The sequence below is a fragment of the Ornithorhynchus anatinus genome, chromosome 1, assembly GCF_004115215.2.
Source record: "Ornithorhynchus anatinus isolate Pmale09 chromosome 1, mOrnAna1.pri.v4, whole genome shotgun sequence".
Taxonomy (NCBI): Eukaryota; Metazoa; Chordata; class Mammalia; order Monotremata; family Ornithorhynchidae; genus Ornithorhynchus; species Ornithorhynchus anatinus.
In genome coordinates this window covers 141366558-141385382 of record NC_041728.1, presented here as the reverse complement: position 1 = coordinate 141385382, position 18825 = coordinate 141366558, and the positions used below count along the sequence as shown (strand labels likewise).

At 40.3% G+C, this 18825-nt stretch overlaps 1 protein-coding gene across 3 annotated transcripts in view; it reads right to left on the bottom strand.

Annotated features, from left to right (window-relative positions):
• NAALADL2 (N-acetylated alpha-linked acidic dipeptidase like 2) overlaps positions 1-18825 on the bottom strand; it is a 966685-nt gene that overhangs the window by 24082 nt on the left and 923778 nt on the right. For 2 of the 3 annotated variants that reach the window (XM_029067290.2, XM_039913127.1), the window contains one exon: positions 11918-12116. In XM_029067290.2, the coding sequence (XP_028923123.1) occupies positions 11918-12116 (199 nt within the window). Of the gene's footprint in view, positions 1-6663; positions 7308-11917; positions 12117-18825 lie in introns of those variants that run through there. The other variant, XM_039913128.1, reaches the window with a different exon arrangement.

The following is an 18825-nucleotide window of genomic DNA, read 5'->3' as shown; positions in this document are numbered from 1 at the left end:
TCTGACTGATGCTTCTCAATATCTTTCACCAGCTCAACCCTGGCCTCCCATACCCTGAGAGACGGTGCCCCTAAAGACTCTGTTTAGCAGCTCTGACTCTTTTCAGTTTACACTCCCTCTCTTGGGGAGCTCATCTACTTGGACTGCTTCAGTTACTACCTCTAGATCTTATCTCCTATCTCACCAGCCCCATCCTTTCTGCTTCGCTGCTCTCTCACATTTCTTCAGTTTCCAGGATGTCTCTACATGGACGTCCCACTAACACCTCAAGCTCAATAAGTTCCACACTGTGTGCCTCATCTTCTCTCCCAAATCTTCTCCTCCCCCTATTATTCCCATTTCAGTCAACAAAACTGCTATCCTCCCCTTCTCTCAAGCCCATAACCTGGAAATTATTCCTGACTCCTTCTCTTTCATCCCCCATATTCAGTCTCACCCCAAATCCCACTGGCTCTTCCTCAATGTCTCTAGATTCTACCCTTTCCTCTCCATTCAAACTTAAATATCCCAGATTGACAACTGTCAGCTTCTCTGCTGACCTCCCTCTATCCAGGCTCTCTCCTCTCCAGTCCATACTTCACTCTGCTCACTCGATTAAACATTAAAACACAACACAAAGTCTCAACAGGGATCAAAGCATGAGGAACCAGCTTTTATCCCCATCCTAGAGTGCACAGAGCATGCCAGCAGCAGGGACACACTGTGGTGGGAGAGAAATGAAGTCAATCAGTATTTATTGAGCACTTACTCTATGCAGAATACTGTACTAAGCACTTGGGAGAGTACAATATAACAGATACAAGAACAGTGCTTGGCACATAGTGAGCCCTTAACAAATACCCTAATTATTAATTATTGTTATTACTCCCTGCCCCCAGTGAGTTTAGAGTGAGGGAGAGACAGAGACTGTGAGCCCACTGTTGATTAGGGATTGTCTCTAACTGTTGCTGAATTGTACTATCCAAGTGCTTAGTAAAGTGCTCTGCGCACAGTAAGCTCTCAATATATATGATTGAATGAATGAATATTGATATAAATAAGTCAAATAAAAGTGGCTGTTATCAGTGTTTTTCTTATTTATAGTAGTTTAAGTTCCCCTCTCAGGGTCATACCAGGAGAATTTCCAGAAATCTACCAGTCTTGGCTACGGGAGGGAGAGTCAAGCAGAGGCATACACACATTCCTAGCTTGGGCCATGGCTACCAAGTGGCAGGCAATCTGATACAAGTCTAAACTCACCCATGCTGGGCAGCAGCGGCAGGGGAGAGAGTCAAGGGTGGAGAGTCAGGTTTACTACATGGAAGGGGGCAATGGTAAACCACTTCCATATTTTTACAAAAAAAACGCTATGGATACACTCCCGGAACAATTGCAGATGGATAACGGGTGTTCTGGAAGAGATGTGTCTGTGGTGTCACTATGGGTTGGAAACGACTCGACGACATAAGACAAGTAATGTAAGTAGTGGCATATGGATAGAGCATGAGCTTGGAAGTCAGAATATCATGGGTTCTAAATCCGGCTCTGCCACTTGTCTGCTATTTGGCCTTGGGCAAGTCACTTGAATTCTCTGTGCCTCAGTTACCTCATCTGTAAAATGGGGATTAAGACTGTGAGCCCCATACGGGACAGGGACTGTGTCCAACTCAATTTGCTTGAATTCATTCACCTCAGGACTTAGCACAGTGCCTGGCACATAGTAAGTACTTAAATACCACAATTATTAGTAGGAGTAGTAGATGTAGTAATACACTATATTCCACTTCATAAACAATCCTTGTAAAGGTTTACTCACTACACATCTCTCTATTCTTCATACATCTCCTTTGACTACTTATCTCCTTTCCCATCAAGTAGAAACTTATCAGTGGCTTCACCTACTCACTGTGGCTCACTCTCATTTCTCTCACCATTTTTCCTTTGTTTACAGACTAATGCCATCTTGGAACTTCTTCCAGAACTTAGAACAGTGCTTGGCACATAGTAAGTGCTTAACAAATACCAAGATTATTATTATTATTCTTTCACATCCAATAGACATTACTATCCCCATCTTTAGAGTCCTACCAAAATTACATGTCCTCCAGGAAACCTACCCTGACTATTCTCTCATCTCCTCATCCTATTTTCCTTTCTTACTGCATCACTTATATGTTTGAGTTCACATCTCCTATGGCCCTAGCAGTTCTGTAAATATCTTAATATACAGTCACTTAAACTGCTTGTAATTTATTTCAATGTCTGACTCTCCAGCTAGATCCTACGCTTCTTGAGACCACGTCTAATACTCCATTGTCCTCTCCCCATCTCTTAGTATAGAACTCTGCAGAGTAAACTCTTAATAAGTACTAATGATCGACTGGTTCGTACCAGTTTGCTCTTTATGAAATATCAACTCACCTAAATTTTTACTCTCTGATCACTGTTCTTTGCAAACTCATCTATCAATGCACCAGGCTATCAACTCTCACAACTCCAACCTTTCCAGCAGCATGGCCTAGTGGATAGAGCAGGAGCCTGTGAGTTAGGAGGACTTGGGTTCTAATTCCAGCTTCACCACTTGTCTGCTGTGTGACCTAGAGCAAGTCATTTCACTTATTTGTGACACTGTTACCTTATATTTAAAATGGGGAATAAGACTGTGATTTCCAAGTGGAACAGCAACTCTGTCCAACCTGATTTACTTGTATCCACCATAGTGCTTGGCTGTGCACCTAACAAATACCACTATCATTATTATTATGGTTCTTCAGGCTCTTCCTTATGCACCAAAATTATGAGACAACAGTTTTCCACATCTTCAAAGCACTCCTAAATTCCATTTCCTCCAGGAAGGCTTATTTGTTTTATTCTAAACCTTCAATCCATTTAATTCAATACTAATGGTAAGACATATATTTCATTCTATTCAGAGTGTTTATAATACTAACAAGTGCTGGGGTCGTTACAAGGTAATCAGGTTGCTCCACGTGGTGTTTACAGTCTTAATCCCCATTTTACAGATGAGGTAACTGAAGCACAGAAAATTTAAGTGACTTACCCAAGATCACACAGCAAAGTGGAAGAGCCAGGATTAGAATCCACAACCTCTGACTCCCAAGCCAGCTATTAAGAATAGCTGTCAGCTATTAAGAATCCATGCATGTTTTTATTTGTATATTAAATTACTTATTTACCTATTTAAATCCTGATATTCATCCTACCTCCTGTTACATCTTTATTCAACTTTCCTTTTTTATTTTAGTTGCATCTTTGAGTTCATGATCTTAAATGCCAGACAAAGGCGAGCAAAAAATATACAGGGTATCAACTGCTATTTTCCTACTTTTGCTAAAGCTCCTTTTCAGCTTTTATTTATTCCTTGAAATCAGACTTGATTTAAATGCAAGAATGCCCCTCAATTTGCTTCCTAATAAATAATCTACAGATAAATTTGAGAACATCCTAAAATTATACAATCTCAAGTTTCTTAAAAAAGTCTTATTGGAATTTTAATGCATAAAAATGATCAGGTGATCATATCCCTAATATTAATAAAAAATAAAATTTGGGTCACAGTTTTCAAATAATAATGTTGGTATTTGTTAAGCGCTTACTATGTGCCAAGCACTGTTCTAAGTGCTAGGGTAGATACGGGGTAATCAGTTTGTCCCACCTGAGTCTCACAGACTTAATCCCCATTTTACAGAATGAGGTAACTGAGACACCGAGAAGTTAAGTGACTTGCCCAAAGTCACACAGCTGACATGTGGCGGAGCTGGGATTAGAACCCATGTTCTCTGACTCCTAAACCTGGGCTCTTTCCACTGAGCCACACTGCTTCTCTGAAAAATTTATTTATATTAATGTCTGTCTCCCCCCTCTAGACTGTAAGCTTATTTTGGGCAGGAATGTGTCTGTTCATTGTTATACTGTACCTAGTACACTATAGCCCTTTGTACAGTGCTTTGCACAAAGTAAGAACTCAATAAATACAATTGAAGTAAAATCTCAATTTTTTATTTTACCTATATATAATACAGAAAACTTAAAATGAAAGGATCAGCTTGATGTCACTTTTAGTTTTTCAAGAATTTCCAAAAGCAGTCTTCATGTATAGTCAGTCTGCTTACATAGTAGAATCTGCAAGTTTCTTTTAATAATAATAATTATGGTATTTATTAAGCACTTACTATGTGCCAAGCACTGTACTTAGTGCTGGGGTGGATACAAGCAATTCTGGTTGGACACATTGCCTGTCCCACGTGGGGCTCACAATCTCAACCCCCATTTTACAGATGGGGTAATTGAGGGTCAGAGAATTGAAGTGACTTGCCCAAGGTCACACAGCAGACAAGTGGCATAGTAGGGATTAGAACTCATGATCCTCTGACTTTCAGGCCCCTGCTCTATCCATTATGTCATACTTATGAGGGTGACATGCTCACAGATCAATAATCACCTACATTGAACAACTTAAACTGAATTACATGAAAATTTGGTTGGAAAACAAGATTAATTTCTACAGGTAAGAACTATATGACCCCAGCCTGATATATGTCCACAGTCAACTTGACTAGAGTGAACCAAACCAACTCCAGTTTGGGGAGGTCTGCCATCTTATGCTTTCCGGGAATTGTTATAAGCTCTTAGTTAAGTGTGGGGAAATGTTTTTACAACAAAGGACTTTTGTTGTCCCCAATAAAAGCCATGTGCAAGTGGGTAAGCTGCTGTTCCTTGCAACCCAAAGGGCAGGGTACGATAGCCCAGAGTGTGCTTGGGTTGCCCAAGGACGCCCCTTCTGATGCTCTGTGAAGGACCTGCCAAGTACTAGAGAGGAAAGAGATTCAAGAACCTGCCCATGCTCACCGCTCCACGGTTGGGCGAGACTTTGGGACCCTAATGGATGTAATAACTTCTTCTGTGGGACTCTAGGGGATACAATAACTTTTGTAGGAGTTTGTCAATATGTTGTGCATTGGAGCCATAGCTTTTGTAGGTTTATGCATTAAAGCCATAGCTTTCGTAGGAAGACTCGGCATGTCCGCTTGTTTCATTCTTCCATGCCTGGATCTAAGTGCCAATGGACAAACTCCCTCCTCCGTGGTATAGATCTTGCACGGGAAAATTCAGCCCTGAGTGACAGTAATCGTAATGATACTGGTTTTTGTTAAGCACTTACTGTGTGTCAATCACTGCACTATGTGCTGGAGTATCTGTACCAAATGGAGTTCATAGTCTAACTAGAAGAAAGCAAGATTAACACCTATTTTACAGATTAGGAAACTGAGGTACAGGTAAATTGAAAAGCCCAAGGTCACACAGCAGGCAAGTAGTGGAAACATGATCAGAATCCTTACTCTCAGGCCCATGTTCTTTCCAGGAGACCAATCATTTTTTTGCAGTCATTGGATTACTGGTTGCATTATGCAGCCTTGAATAGCAATTAATACTGGAAATAGCAAACCCAACCACACTAAATGTTTCAATATATTCCATACTTCATTATTAAACTGAAATTTGGGATGCAGTGTATAGCTCTGACCTTCACTCTTCAACTATGATTTGGTCAATAAAAGATGATAAATACTGTAGTTTACTATATGAGAAGGAAGACTGTGGGCACAATAATTTTCACATTATTCATATTTACTTTTATATTTTATTTCTTTGTTTGGCGGACATGTAATTCTTGGAACAAATCCTGATCCTATTTGTGTATTCGTCATGGAAAAAAATATTATTTCTTGCATATTCATGTGGCCTCATTTTTAAAAAAAACCAGCCATTCCAGTTGATAAAATTGATTAAATTTCAGACATTGCATGTTCTATCACTGCTAACAGACTAATGTTTATCTTCAATTCTTTTATTTATAGTTTTGAAAAATGGGACACTTAATAGGACATGAGCTACAACCTAGTAAGATGAAAATATTTAGGTACTTAAGGTAACCAACAACACATTTTTTCGCTGTCTACAGAAGCATGGAGAACCAAAAAACAGGTAGGTGGGAACAGCAATAAAGAGGGACACAGTCATTAACTTGAAGGAGTTTAAAATAGAATGGACTTTCTGAAATCAGATTTTTGCTCATCTTTTTAACACATATAATTATTATTAATAATACAAGTATTAACACTTACTAATGCTAAATACAGGAGTAGACACAAGGATTTTCAGACTGATCACTGCTCCAGGTCAATATAGGTCTCACAATCTATATTATCTCCATTTTACAAATGAGAACATTGAGGCCCAATGAGGACTAGTGACTTGTAGCCCAATGAGTGAGTGGCAGAGTGAGGACTTGAAACAACTTCCTATCTCTTAGTCCCATGCTGTTTCTACTAGGCCACTTTACCTCTTTATCCATGAGATCTTGCAGACTCCATTCAAGCATTAAAATGTGTTTTTATCTTTTGGGTATGAATTTTCAAAAATGAGCACAAATCCTAGAAGCATAATGTTTTCAATAGAATTCACTACTTCCTAGTTCCCAAAAGTACAGATGAAAAAGAAAATAACCAAGTAGATTATTTTATTTCTAGAAGCAGCAGTATGGTTTAGAGGAAAGAAGACAAGCCTGGAGTCAGAGGACTTGGATTTTAATTCCAGTTCCACCACTTGTCTGCCGTATAACTTCATTTCTTCATCTGTGAAATGGGGGTTCAATAACTGTTCTCCCTCCCCCTTAGACTGTAAGTTCCATGTGGGACAGGGAGTGTGTCCTACAGGATTACCTTTTATTCTCTTTAATGGAACATGTTAAACACTCATTATGTATCAGCCACTGGGGTTAATACAAGATAATCATGTTGGACTCTGTCCCTGTCCCACACCAGGCTCACTGTTTAACTTAGAAGGAATCGGATTTTATCTCTATTTTACAAGAGGCCACTGAGACACAGTGAAATGCCTTACCCAATATCACACGGCACAGAAGTGGCAGAGCCAGGAGTAAAACCCAGGTCCTCTAACTCCCAAGCCTGTGCTCTTTCCACTATCATGCTGCTTATCTTGTGCCTTGTGTCTACCCAATTGTTTAATATAATTCTTGGAATAGAGTTAGTGTTTAGTACAGTTCTTGGAATTGAGTTAGGACTTCACAAATTCCACAACTATTATTTTTAGAATGGAATAAAAGTGTGTTTCAATTGGTTGTGGTTGTCACTGTAATTCTTATTATCCTGAATGCTGTTTCAGTCAGTCTTTTTGTAATCTTCACTGAAGGATGCTGGCAGTGAATATTAGTTGTTGGCAGTTTTCCGCTAATTTTCCACATTCAGTTTCATAATTACTGTGGATGGCGAAGAGGGAAAGAGAAACTGGAAAGGAGAAAAGCAAAGGATAGGATGCAGACTAAATAATCATCTATGATGGAAACCTGATATGATATGTACATATAACTTTTTTTAACCTTGATACATAAGTATGAATTTTTATTTGTAATTGAAAGTGACGGTAAATAGTCATTTGGGGATAGCAAAAATGATGATCTCTCTAATAGACATACACATGAGTCAGTGTAGGCTTAGCTCTACAGAATTTGAGATGTTCTAAATGGCTCATTTGAAGGCAATCACCTTCAAATTATTTGGCTGTGTTCCCATCCACTTCAGATTATGGTGTAAAGGGGGTTACTAATCACATGAAATTCCTTATAGATTAGCCAATGGTGACATCTCTACTAGGCATACATCTATATTTGCATGAAGCCACTAAGATCGGGTAAATAGGATTAGGATTTGTTCCAAGAAATACTGGCCTACCCAAACTAAATATAAATTCCTCCTGGCTGAAACTAGAAGTCTCTTTTAAAGGAATGAAGAGGCTTACTCTGAGCACATTAACTCCAGTCTTTATGCTGAGTCACAGAAAGGTGGAAAGTGTAGATAAGTAGCCTGAAAATGGGGGTCCTCAGCTTCTACATTAGGCATTTTAAAAATATCAAAGCTCTCCATCAGCTCTCCATCACCTTGCCCCCTCCTACCTCACCTCCCTTCTCTCCTACTGCCCACCCCATACACTCCGCTCCTTTGCCGCTCACCTCCTCACTGACCCCAGTTCACGCCTATCCTGCCATCGACCTCTGGCCCACATCCTACCGCTGTCCTGGAATGCCCTTCCTCCTCACGTCCACCAAACTAACTCTCTTCCCCTCTTCAAAGCCCTACTGAGAGCTCACCTCCTCCAATAGGCCTTCTTGACTGAACTCCCCCCTTTTCCCTCTACTCCCCCTCCACTCTCGGCTCCTCTCCCTTTCCCCTTCACCTCCCCTCAGCTGAGCCCCCTTTCTCTTTGCTCCCTCCCCTCCCTGCTTCCTCTCCCCTCAGCACTGTGCTCATTTGTATATATTTTTATTACCCTATTTATTTTGTTAATGAGGTGTACATCCCCTTGATTCTATTTATCGTGATAATTCTGTCTTGTTTTTGTTTCATTCTGTTTTGCTCTGCCATCTGTCTCCCCCGATTAAACTTTGAGCCCATCAGTGGGCAGGATTGTCTCTATCTGTTGCCGAATTGTACATTCCAAGCGCTTAGTACAGTGCTCTGCACATAGTAAGTGCTCAATAAATACTATTGAATGAATGAATGAAGAGGATGCTGCAGTGCTGAAAATAGTCAAAGTGTCACCCTGGGACCAATACCCACGTATGCCAATACCCAATACCATGTATTACCACACACCCCAATAGTCCTCTTAAATATTTATGGAAATTGTAAAAAAACACACCTTTTGTTTCTTACAGAAGGTAAAATCTGACATGAGTTATTTTGTAGTTCCATCAAAAGTGATTATTATCAGTACAAATAACATTATTATCAGTTATGTACCAGTCTACATGCAAGAAACCCCCTCATCCAACCAATGCAGACTTTACTACAGTTACTGCACTCTGCTACGTCGGCAGTATACTATCTGACAATCCATAGACAGACAAGGAAACTGCCAAACTGCCATACAAGACAAGCATGGATTTTTGGGAATGTATTACCTACATGAGCCCTTATCCAGATATTAGAGTATGGTTGAACAAATATATGGCTGACAGTCTCTTCCATATTTTTCAATCAATCAATAAATCAATCAATAGCATTTATTGAGTACTACTGTGAGATTGGGAGCAGGCCAAAAAATGCCTTGCTTGCTTGTTCCATACAGAGCCAGAATTTGTTTTCAAACCTAACTCTTTGTATGCTGCTCTTCTCATATCCTTTGTTCAACGTTAGCCTTATTGAATTTCATCTGATTTTGGAAAATGACTTTCCCAGTTTTATTGTATTAAATTCCTTGTTATTCCTGTCTTCCAAAATGTTATCAAACCCACACAATTTAATTTTCTCAAAAATGAATGGCATACACCTGATTAGATTTCATTTGAATATCATCCTATATGAAGACATAGAACTGCTCCTTTGCTTATTATTAGGGAAATAAACACTTGAAAATTCAGATCTGAATTGTAGATTATTAGGTTGGTTACTGCTCTTGAAATTCCTGCATCACTTTTTTTCTCAGAACCAATAATTCATAATGCTAATGTGGGCTGTTCTTTTCAGGGAAAAAGTATGCCAAAATGAACAGGGTTTTCACTATTAAAATGAGTCTATTAGCTTTGACCTTTTCTTAGAAATTATGGGGTATAGGAATTCTAAAATGCCGAAATCATATAGTTTTTTTCAGTTATTTCTGTTAAATATTAAAAAAGCATTATGACATTCTTAATTACTAGTTTGTCTTTTCATAGCCTAAGGAAACAAAGTTTATGCAGATAGATTTAATAGTAAGTCAAAAAATTATGGGATTATTAGCTCTATTCAAACCACCCACATCTCATAAAAAAATAAAAATACAAGTAACACAAAGTAATCATTATCCCAATCAAATATTGAACATGAAGTTCTTTTAGAGTTTGGAGAACAAACTGCAAATGTAAGAAAATTGCAAAACTTATTTAAAACATTTTAATGTACAAAATCATATACTAAATGTTAATACAGTGCAAAAGTTATGTTTAGATGCATGAACCAGGATATATCCACAATATTGTCCTCATCAGTGCTGCCTGCAGGGTGAATGAGTGTATTATGGGGTATTTTTTGCAATTATTCATTCATTCATTCAATCGTATTTATTGAGTAGTTACTGTGTCCAGAGCACTGTACTAAGCACTTATTAAGTACAATTTGGCAACAAATAGAGACAATCCCTAGCCAACAACAAGTGCTCAGTCTAGAAGGGGCAGACAGACAACAGAACAAAACAAAACAAGTAGACAGGCATCAATAGCATCAATATGAATAAATAGAATTATAGATATATACACATCTGTTCCAGAACCAACCCTGGCAGGAAAAAGTAATAATGATAATGGTATTTGTTAAGCTCTTACTATGTGCCAAGCACTGTTCTAAGCGCTAGGGTAGATACAAGATTATCAGCTTGTCCCACGTGGTGCTCATAGTCTTAATTTCCATTTTACAGATGAGGTAACTGAGGCAGAGAGAAGTTAAGTGACTTGCCCAAAGTCACACAACTGGCAAGCAGCAGAGTTGGGATCAGAACCCATGACCTCTGACTCCCTAGCCCATGCTCTTTCCACTAAGACATGCTGCTTCTCATGGATTCATAAAGCATATAGGTAAGCAATAATTACATGGTAGTTTACCCAGTGCAGCTCTCTCCAACCTTGTCTCTTCCCCTCGACTATTCCTAGGTACATTCTTGACCCTTTTGCTCCCCAAGCAAAACACCCTCTTCCCTAGTTCCTCCAGTCCCTTTCCACTTAGTATTTTTGTTGTTGCTGTTGTTGCTATCTAGGAAGTTGTGTGATCCCTGTATAGGCCAAGAGCAGTCACTGCTACTGGTATATAGGGGAGGGTGTAGAATGATGTTCCAGCATCCCACCAAAGAGCCCAGTCAGTGAGATACATGACCCAAATGTTAGGGAGATCAATCAGTGTGACCTGGCTACCCATTTGGTCTATCCAGGTCAGGGCTCCAATCCCTCAGAAATTGCCCCCAATGCCCAACCCCCGCATCCCTCTCCCAGTGTCACCTGGAGAGTTTCCAGTACTCTACCACTCTTGGCTATGGGAGGGAGAGTCGCACAGAGGCATACTCATTCCATTCCTAGCTTGGCCAGTGGCTAGCGAGTGGAAGGCAATCTGCTATAAGTCAAAACACCCGTACTGGGCAGCAGCAGCATGGGAGATAGTCAATGGCGGAGACTCGAGTTTACTGTGTGGAAGGTGGCAATGTTAAACCACCTCCATATTTTTATCAAGGAAACTCAGTGTATACACTACCAGAATGATTGCAGATGGAGAGCCAGGCGTTCTGAGAGAGATGTGTCTGTGGTGTCCGTGGTGTCATTTTGAGTTGGAAACGACTCAATGGCAATAAGACGAGAACCCCCTATTCTGGCCTCTGAGACTGTTTCCAGATCCTTGGATCCCCAGGAACTCCAAACCCATGTAATTCTGATCAGAGTCTTCCTCCTAGGTCCTCTCTGCCATTATGAAGCTTGTTTTGACTTGTTTTCTCATCAGCTTCTGTAGAAAAGGGCCCAGCTTTTCTGAGAAAGGCTCAGCTGTCTTTCTGATCTCGCTCCAATGGAGCATTCAACTCTGTCATCACAGTCATTGTAAAGAGAGTCCATGGAGGGAGAGGATTAGGCAGTGGTGAGTGATGGCAGCCAGCTGCACTAGAAGCTGGGATTCCTGGAGGAACTGGGGATATGGGAGCAGCTGGCAAAGCCTAAGAAGTAGCTACTGAGAAGGTGGAAGTAGTGGGAGTCGGACCAGCTTCCAACTTATTCACTGCACCTCGATCTCATCTCTTTCATTGCTGTCCCCTTCCCCACATACTTCCTCTTTTTAATAATTATATCTTTCCCAACATAATTCAGAGAATGAAATCAACATCCTACCTGGAATAACCTGGGGGAGCTTTTCGCACCAAGAAGTTTTTCTCCAGATCTTGAAGAACGTCATTCAGCATTCTGACACGGATAGGGGCTCTCTCCTTGGGATCATTAGCTGGGCGCATCTCATCGGACTGAAACAGCTCTGCACTTTCCCTCAAACTTGAAGCCATAGCCATCAGCTTCGGATGATTGAGTAGATCACCTAATAAAACAAACAAGATAATTCACCACCAGTCTCACAACAGTAAAAAACAAATTTTCCAATTAACTTTCTTGTATTATTAATAAGTCCATTATGAATATACAGCCTATTATGATAGAAGGTGAATGAGAAGATAGTATGATGCTTATTTCTAAACATTTTCAGATGACTTATGAAATCAGAACCTAAAGACAACTCATACTCTATTCGTGCACCATCTTTGGACTGGTTGTTTTCACTTGTTTATACCATTCTCTCATCAGAAGTGACAGCACACACTTCTGGCTCTGCTCATTTGACTGCGGAGCCTTGTCAGTAACCTGAGTCTCCTCCACACTCTGTGTTTTCTTTTTTTCTTTTTTGATGGTATTTGTTTAGTTCTTACTATGTGTCAAACACTACTCTATGATCTGTAGATTTCTAGGCCTGTGCTCTTTCCACTAGGCCATGTTGGAGTGTAGCTGTGTCTGGAGGACTCTGAGCCATGAGGAAGCAGTACCCTACTTTTCTACCAGTAGCAGCCTCTGTGGATCATTTTGTTGTCATTTTTTTTTTTTACATTTCTATCTGAACTTGTCTTTTATGTGATTTATGTGTTAGTCTTTTATCTCTGCTTTTGGTCAGCTGTCCCTTCCCCTCACCTTTACTCTTAAATTGTGAGCCCCCTGAGGGCCAGAGAAAGCATCTAATTTTCACCAGTTTTTCTCAGTGCTTGGTATGGTGCTTTGCACACAATAGGAGCTTAATAAACAGTACTCAAAGTTATATTTTTTCTCCCTGCTGGCCAAATGGATACTCAACAACATATTAATTCTCAAAGGCAATATGTACTCACACTAGAGACATACATAATGAACAATTTGAACCCTGTTGAATATGGCATTGTAATGACATGACTGCAAAGGGTAAATCGATGTATGAGCATGTCTATATCAAAATTAACAGAAATTACACACATGCATGATTACTTCAAATGGGCATATGAATTGTAAAATGTTTAATTTACAATCTCTGACTACAGTGAAATCAATCAATCACATATACTGATCACTTACTATGTGCAGAACACTTTACTAAGCACTTGGGAGAGTGCAATGTAACAGAATTGGTGGATACATTTCCTGCCTACAATGAGCTTACAGTCTATAGAGGGAGACAGACATTAATGTAAATAAATTATGGCTATGGACATAAGTTCTGTCAAGTTGAGTAAAAGTGACTCAACAGGTATTTTGAGTATAACTATGTGGATCAGTTAATAATAATAATAATGATATTTGTTAAGTGCTTACTGTATACCAGACACTTTTCTAAGCACTGGACTGAATACTAGCAAATCGGGTGGACACAGTCCCTGTCCCACGTGGGGCTCACAGTCTCAATCCCCATTTTACAGATGAGGTAACTGAGGCAAAGAGTAGTGAAGAGTAGTGAAGTGATTTGCCCCAAGTCACACAGTTGACAAGTGGCAGAGCCAGGATTAGAATCCATGACCTTCTGACTCCCAGGTCTGTGCTCTATCCACTATGCCATGCTGCATCAGCTGTATTCAGTAGTCATGTTAGTTTCAATTTATACGGAGAAAGAGGAAAAGAAAATGAAAAGCAGAGAAGGTGAAGCGCCCAGACCAAACTATAGCAATAAACTAACCCTGGATACATATTCATGCTCAAATAGTAGTGCTTTGCTAAAAGTGGAGCTATAATTTTCCTATTGAAAAGGAAATATTCTCCTAAATTTTGTAGTTCTTTTTCATAAGTCCCTTTTCTAGGTTAACCTCATTCACTTTAACTGGGTTCTCGTCTCCTCTCCGAGTCTACAATACCTGGTCCCTACTTCCCACAAGACTTCTCTCTATTTTTCTTTCTCTTTTTCTCCTTGTTCACTCCCTGTCCAATAAATCAAGCAATCATATTTCTTGAATGCTTACTAGGTGCAGAGCACTATACTAAGTGCTGGGGAAAGTACAGTATAACAGAGTTGGTAGACACATTTCCTACCCTTAAAAAGTTGACAGACTAGAGGGGGACACAGATATCAATATATAAATGAATGAAACTATGGATATGTAAATGAGAGCTTCAGCTACGGGACTGAGAGGACTGAATACAGGGTGCAAATTCTAATGCAAGAACAAGGCAGAAAGGGCTGGGAGAAGAGGTAATTGAGGGTTTAATAAGAGAAGTCCGCTTGGAGGACAAGTGCTTTTCACAAGGATCTGAAGGAGGGAAAGTGAGGTCTGTTGAATATGAATTAGGAGGACATTACAGGTGAGAGACAGGAAGTGGGTGAAGCACTGATGGTGAGATTGATAAGACTGAAGTACAGCGAGTAGGTTGGCATTGGAGGAACAAAGTGTGCAGGCTGTTTTGTAGCAAAAAAACAGGGAGTTAAGGTACGAATGGGTGAGGTGATTGAGTGTTTTAAAGCCTATGGTAAGAAGTTTCTAGTTGACATAGGGATGGATGGGCAACCACAGGAGGTTCTTGAAGAGTGGGGAAACATGGACTGAACAGTTGTAAAAAAGTGATCAGGGCAGAAGAGTGAAGTATGGACTGGAGTGGGGAGAGACAAGAGGCAGACAGGACAGTGATTAGACTGGTGTAGTAAAAAAACAGGATAGGATGGATATGTCCTCAGAATAATGTGGTAGTTTGGATGGAGTGGAAAAGGAAGATTTTAGCAATGTTGTGAAGAGTGGTGTAGGTGTTGTGTATAGAAGCTGTATGGTCTAGTGGATAGAGCATGGGCATGGGAGTCCCTCCAGACTGTGCTCCCACTGTTGGGTAGGGATTGTCTCTACCTGTTGCCAAATTGTACTATCCAAGCACTTAGTACAGTGCTCTGCATATAGTAAGCACTCAATAAATATGATTGAATGGGAGTCAGAACCTGGGTTCTAATCCCAGCTCCACCATTTGTCTGCTGGGTGACCTTGGGGAAGTCACCTCACTGCTCTCTGCCTCAGTTCCCTCATCTGTAAAATGGGGGTTAAGACTGTAAGCCTTTTGTGTGACAGGGTGTGTCCAACCTGATTAGCTTGTATCTGTCCCAGTGCTTAGTACACTGCCTGGCAAATAGTAACTGCTTAAAAAAAGTTGAACAGGATTTGGTGACATACTGAATGTGTGTTGAATGAGAGAGATGAGTTGAAGGTAATGCCAAGATATACCTCTCCATCTCCTGATTCCCTTCACCTCTCAATTGTTCTATGCCTTACCTTCTTTTCTGTCTGTCCCCATCACCAACTTTTCTCCTCCTGAAACTCTTTAGGTCTCTCTCCTTGTGTTATTCTTCCATCCTCTCCTTCAAGTCTCATTCCCCGTAGACCACACTCTTTTTCTAGGCAGCATTTCCCCTTAGCTTACAGGATTTTATGTGTATAGATACAATGCTACTAATGGGTGTGAACAAACACATTATACATTTTTATTGAACTGTAGACAAGTAATTTGTGAATTACTTGAAATCAAGAATCCTTCATATATCCATGCTAGATTTATTAGATATGTGAGCTCATAATTTCAATGTAATTTAAATATAGAATTGAAAGAAAGAGAAACAATATTGTAATGTGGTTACCTACCAGGAATGGATCTAAATATTTTTTTCTCAAATTATCTTATTCCTAATTAGAATATTCTACCAGTGGGAATCATATGTTCAACTTTCTACTATGGCCCTGAAAACTAAAGAAAATATATGTCTGACACAGATCCCCATTACAACCACTTGCAGAAAACCATGTAAATCATTTGGTTTCTGGCCTTTAGATTTTTTTTCCGCAAATAGCCCACCAATAATTTTCATTGGAGAGCTGTAGAACTGAATTTTTCCTTCATAATGAATATAAATGCTGCATTCAGTGACCATACTTTGAAAGTAGCAGGCACCATCTATCATTAAGGGAAATTACAAAAATGTTGCCTTCCAGGAAAGGCTGGCCAAATGGTAATTGGACATTTGTTTCTCTTTTTTTGGACATTTTTGTTTACTCTGTGCCTCACACTGTACTAAGTGCTGCAGTAGATACAAGACAATCAGGTTGGACACAACGCATGACCTATGTAGAGCTCACAGTCCTAAACCCCCTTTCACAGATGAGGTAACTGTGGCACAAAGAAGTTAACTAACTTGCTCAAGGTCACACAGCAGACACATGGTGGAATTGAGATTAGAACCCAGGTTCTCTGACTTCCAGACCCATGCTCTTTCCACTAAGCCACACTTTCACACCGGGAGGTAACTGCCTCTATTAGGGTGACTGAACCACATAGTTTTCTGACTACAGAATCCTGAGAGGTTGAGTTGGCTTTAAAGTGGTTTCTGGGCTCTCTTCTTTCTCTGAGGGATTTTTCATATCAAGGGGTCCCAGACTCATCTAAGCAGAATATTATGCACTATGGCTATGGCCATGGCATGGTCTGATTAGGGGTGTGGGACAGTTATCCTGCTCCCGATTAGCCCCTCAAGGGCTATTTCCTATTTATATACTCTTTCCCAGGGCTTAGTACAGTGCTCTCTGTCTTGTAGGGCTTAATGAATACTATCGCTAATCCTTAAGGTGAATTCTCCACAGGGTATCAGTTGAGTGGCTGGTATCAAATCATTCCCCATAAAAATGGTTTACAAGGAATCCAGCCACTTTCTGTTACTTATGAACTCTGCAAACTTCTAGTTCCATCCATCATATCTCACACATCAGAATGGGCACCCTAGATCTAAACATCACAAAGTACTGCTCCATCTCAAACTTCACAAACTCCACTGCAACCTTTTAACTTGCCTCCTCAGCTGTGCCTCCTTTCCCATGAAATTGGTCTTCATCCCCCACTGTGATCACCATACTGGCCCCATGCCCCTCAACTGAGGCAATCACACACTTCCTGTGTTCTCCCCCAAATCCTGTCCTATCTTGATTGGTCCTAAATCAGCTACCTCTACCATATGAAAAACGTGCCAAGTTGGTTGAGGGTCTTAAAACTGAGTATTAGGAAGTTTCCTTTGATTTGGAGGGCTATGGGAAGCCAGTGGGTCATTCTGAGGAGTGGTGGGATTTATGAGGAAGTGGAAAGGGGGAGACCAGAAGGAAGGTTGATGCAACAGACTAGCAGTATTATAAAGAGTTTCGACCAGTCTGGCACCTGAATGAAGAAAGGCTGGATTTGGGAGACATGTAACAAAACATAGTAGATCAAAAGTCAGAATTTAAGGTCAGTGAGGAATCTGGGATGAAAGCGGTTTGGGGCTTTAGTGAGAGGGAAGATGGTGGTATTAATTCATTCAATAGTATTTGTTGAGCACTTACCATGTGCAGAGCACTGTACTGTTTGGAATGTACAATTCGGCAACAAATAGAGACAATCCCTGCCCAACAACGGGCTCAAAGTCTAAACCATCTAGAGAGGTAAGTTAGGTGGAGGAGTGGGGGTTTATGGGGAAGGATGAGTAGTTCCAATTTCTGCATACAGAATGTGAAGTGCTGTAGAACATCCAGGAATCAATTAATTCTGAGTGCTTAATTAATATTTACTGAGTGCTTATTGCATGCAGAGCACTGTACTGAGTTTAGAAAGTATAATATAACAGAGACTTGATAAATATGTTCCCTGCCCACAATCTTATAGTCTAGAGGGGGAGACAGACATCAATATAAATAAATTAATTCCAGATATGTACTTAAGTGCTGTGGGGATGAGGAAGGGGTGAATAAAAGTAGCAAATCCAACTGGAAGGGTGACATAGAAGGTAATGGGAAGAGAGGAAATGAGTTCTTAAATAGTGTGGATTTGTTGAAGGAAATGTGCCTTCAATAAGGATTTGAAGGTGGGAGAGTATGATAGATATGAAGACGGAGGGCATTCCAAGCTAGAGGCCAGACATGAATGGAAAGGCAGCAGTGAGATACATTCAGTAGGTTTGGTATAAAAGTAGTGAAGTTTGTGGGGTGCATGGCAGTAGGAGCACAACAAGGTCAGGTAGGAGGGGACAAGGAAATTGAAGCCTTTAAGTCAATGGTAAGAAGTTTCTGTTTCATGCAAAGGTGGATGGGCAACCACTGAGATTCTTGATGAAAGATGTCAAAGAGGCAGCAGGACATGAGAGATGTCTTCTTGAGGAAGAGATGTCAAAGAGGCAAGAGGGCATGTGGTGTTTTAGACTGGATGAGAGATAAGGCTAAAGAGGTAGATTTAGGATGCATCTTAAAAGATATGGTAGCTGAAACTACAGGTGTGAATAAACTCCATGAGGAAGTGAGTGTCCAGACAAATAAGTAGGAAATATAGAACAGAGCCTTTCAGAATAAGAGCATGAAAGGCAGAAGTGAAGCCAGTGGATGAAACTAAAAAAGTAGCAGAGAAGGAAAAGAACCAAGTTAGCAAAACCAACTCCTTAATTTTTAAGGAGGGAGTGGCCCATAGTGTCAAAAGTTGGACTTGGCTAAAGGCAGGTCAGGGTCATCTTAGTGCAGTCTCATTGGAAAGAAGGTGTCTGCTGTGGGTTGAGAAGAGAGTTGGTGCAGAGGAAATTAAGACAGGGGTGTATGAACTTCATTCCAAGATTTTGGATATTAATAAAAACAGGAAAATGGGCCAATAGCTGGACATATAATCAAGAGGGCTTTTAATCATCCGGATGTGCCAAGCATATATGAAGACATAGGTGAACAGGGCATCAGTGAGTGAGATGTCAGACTTGGAGGAGGAGA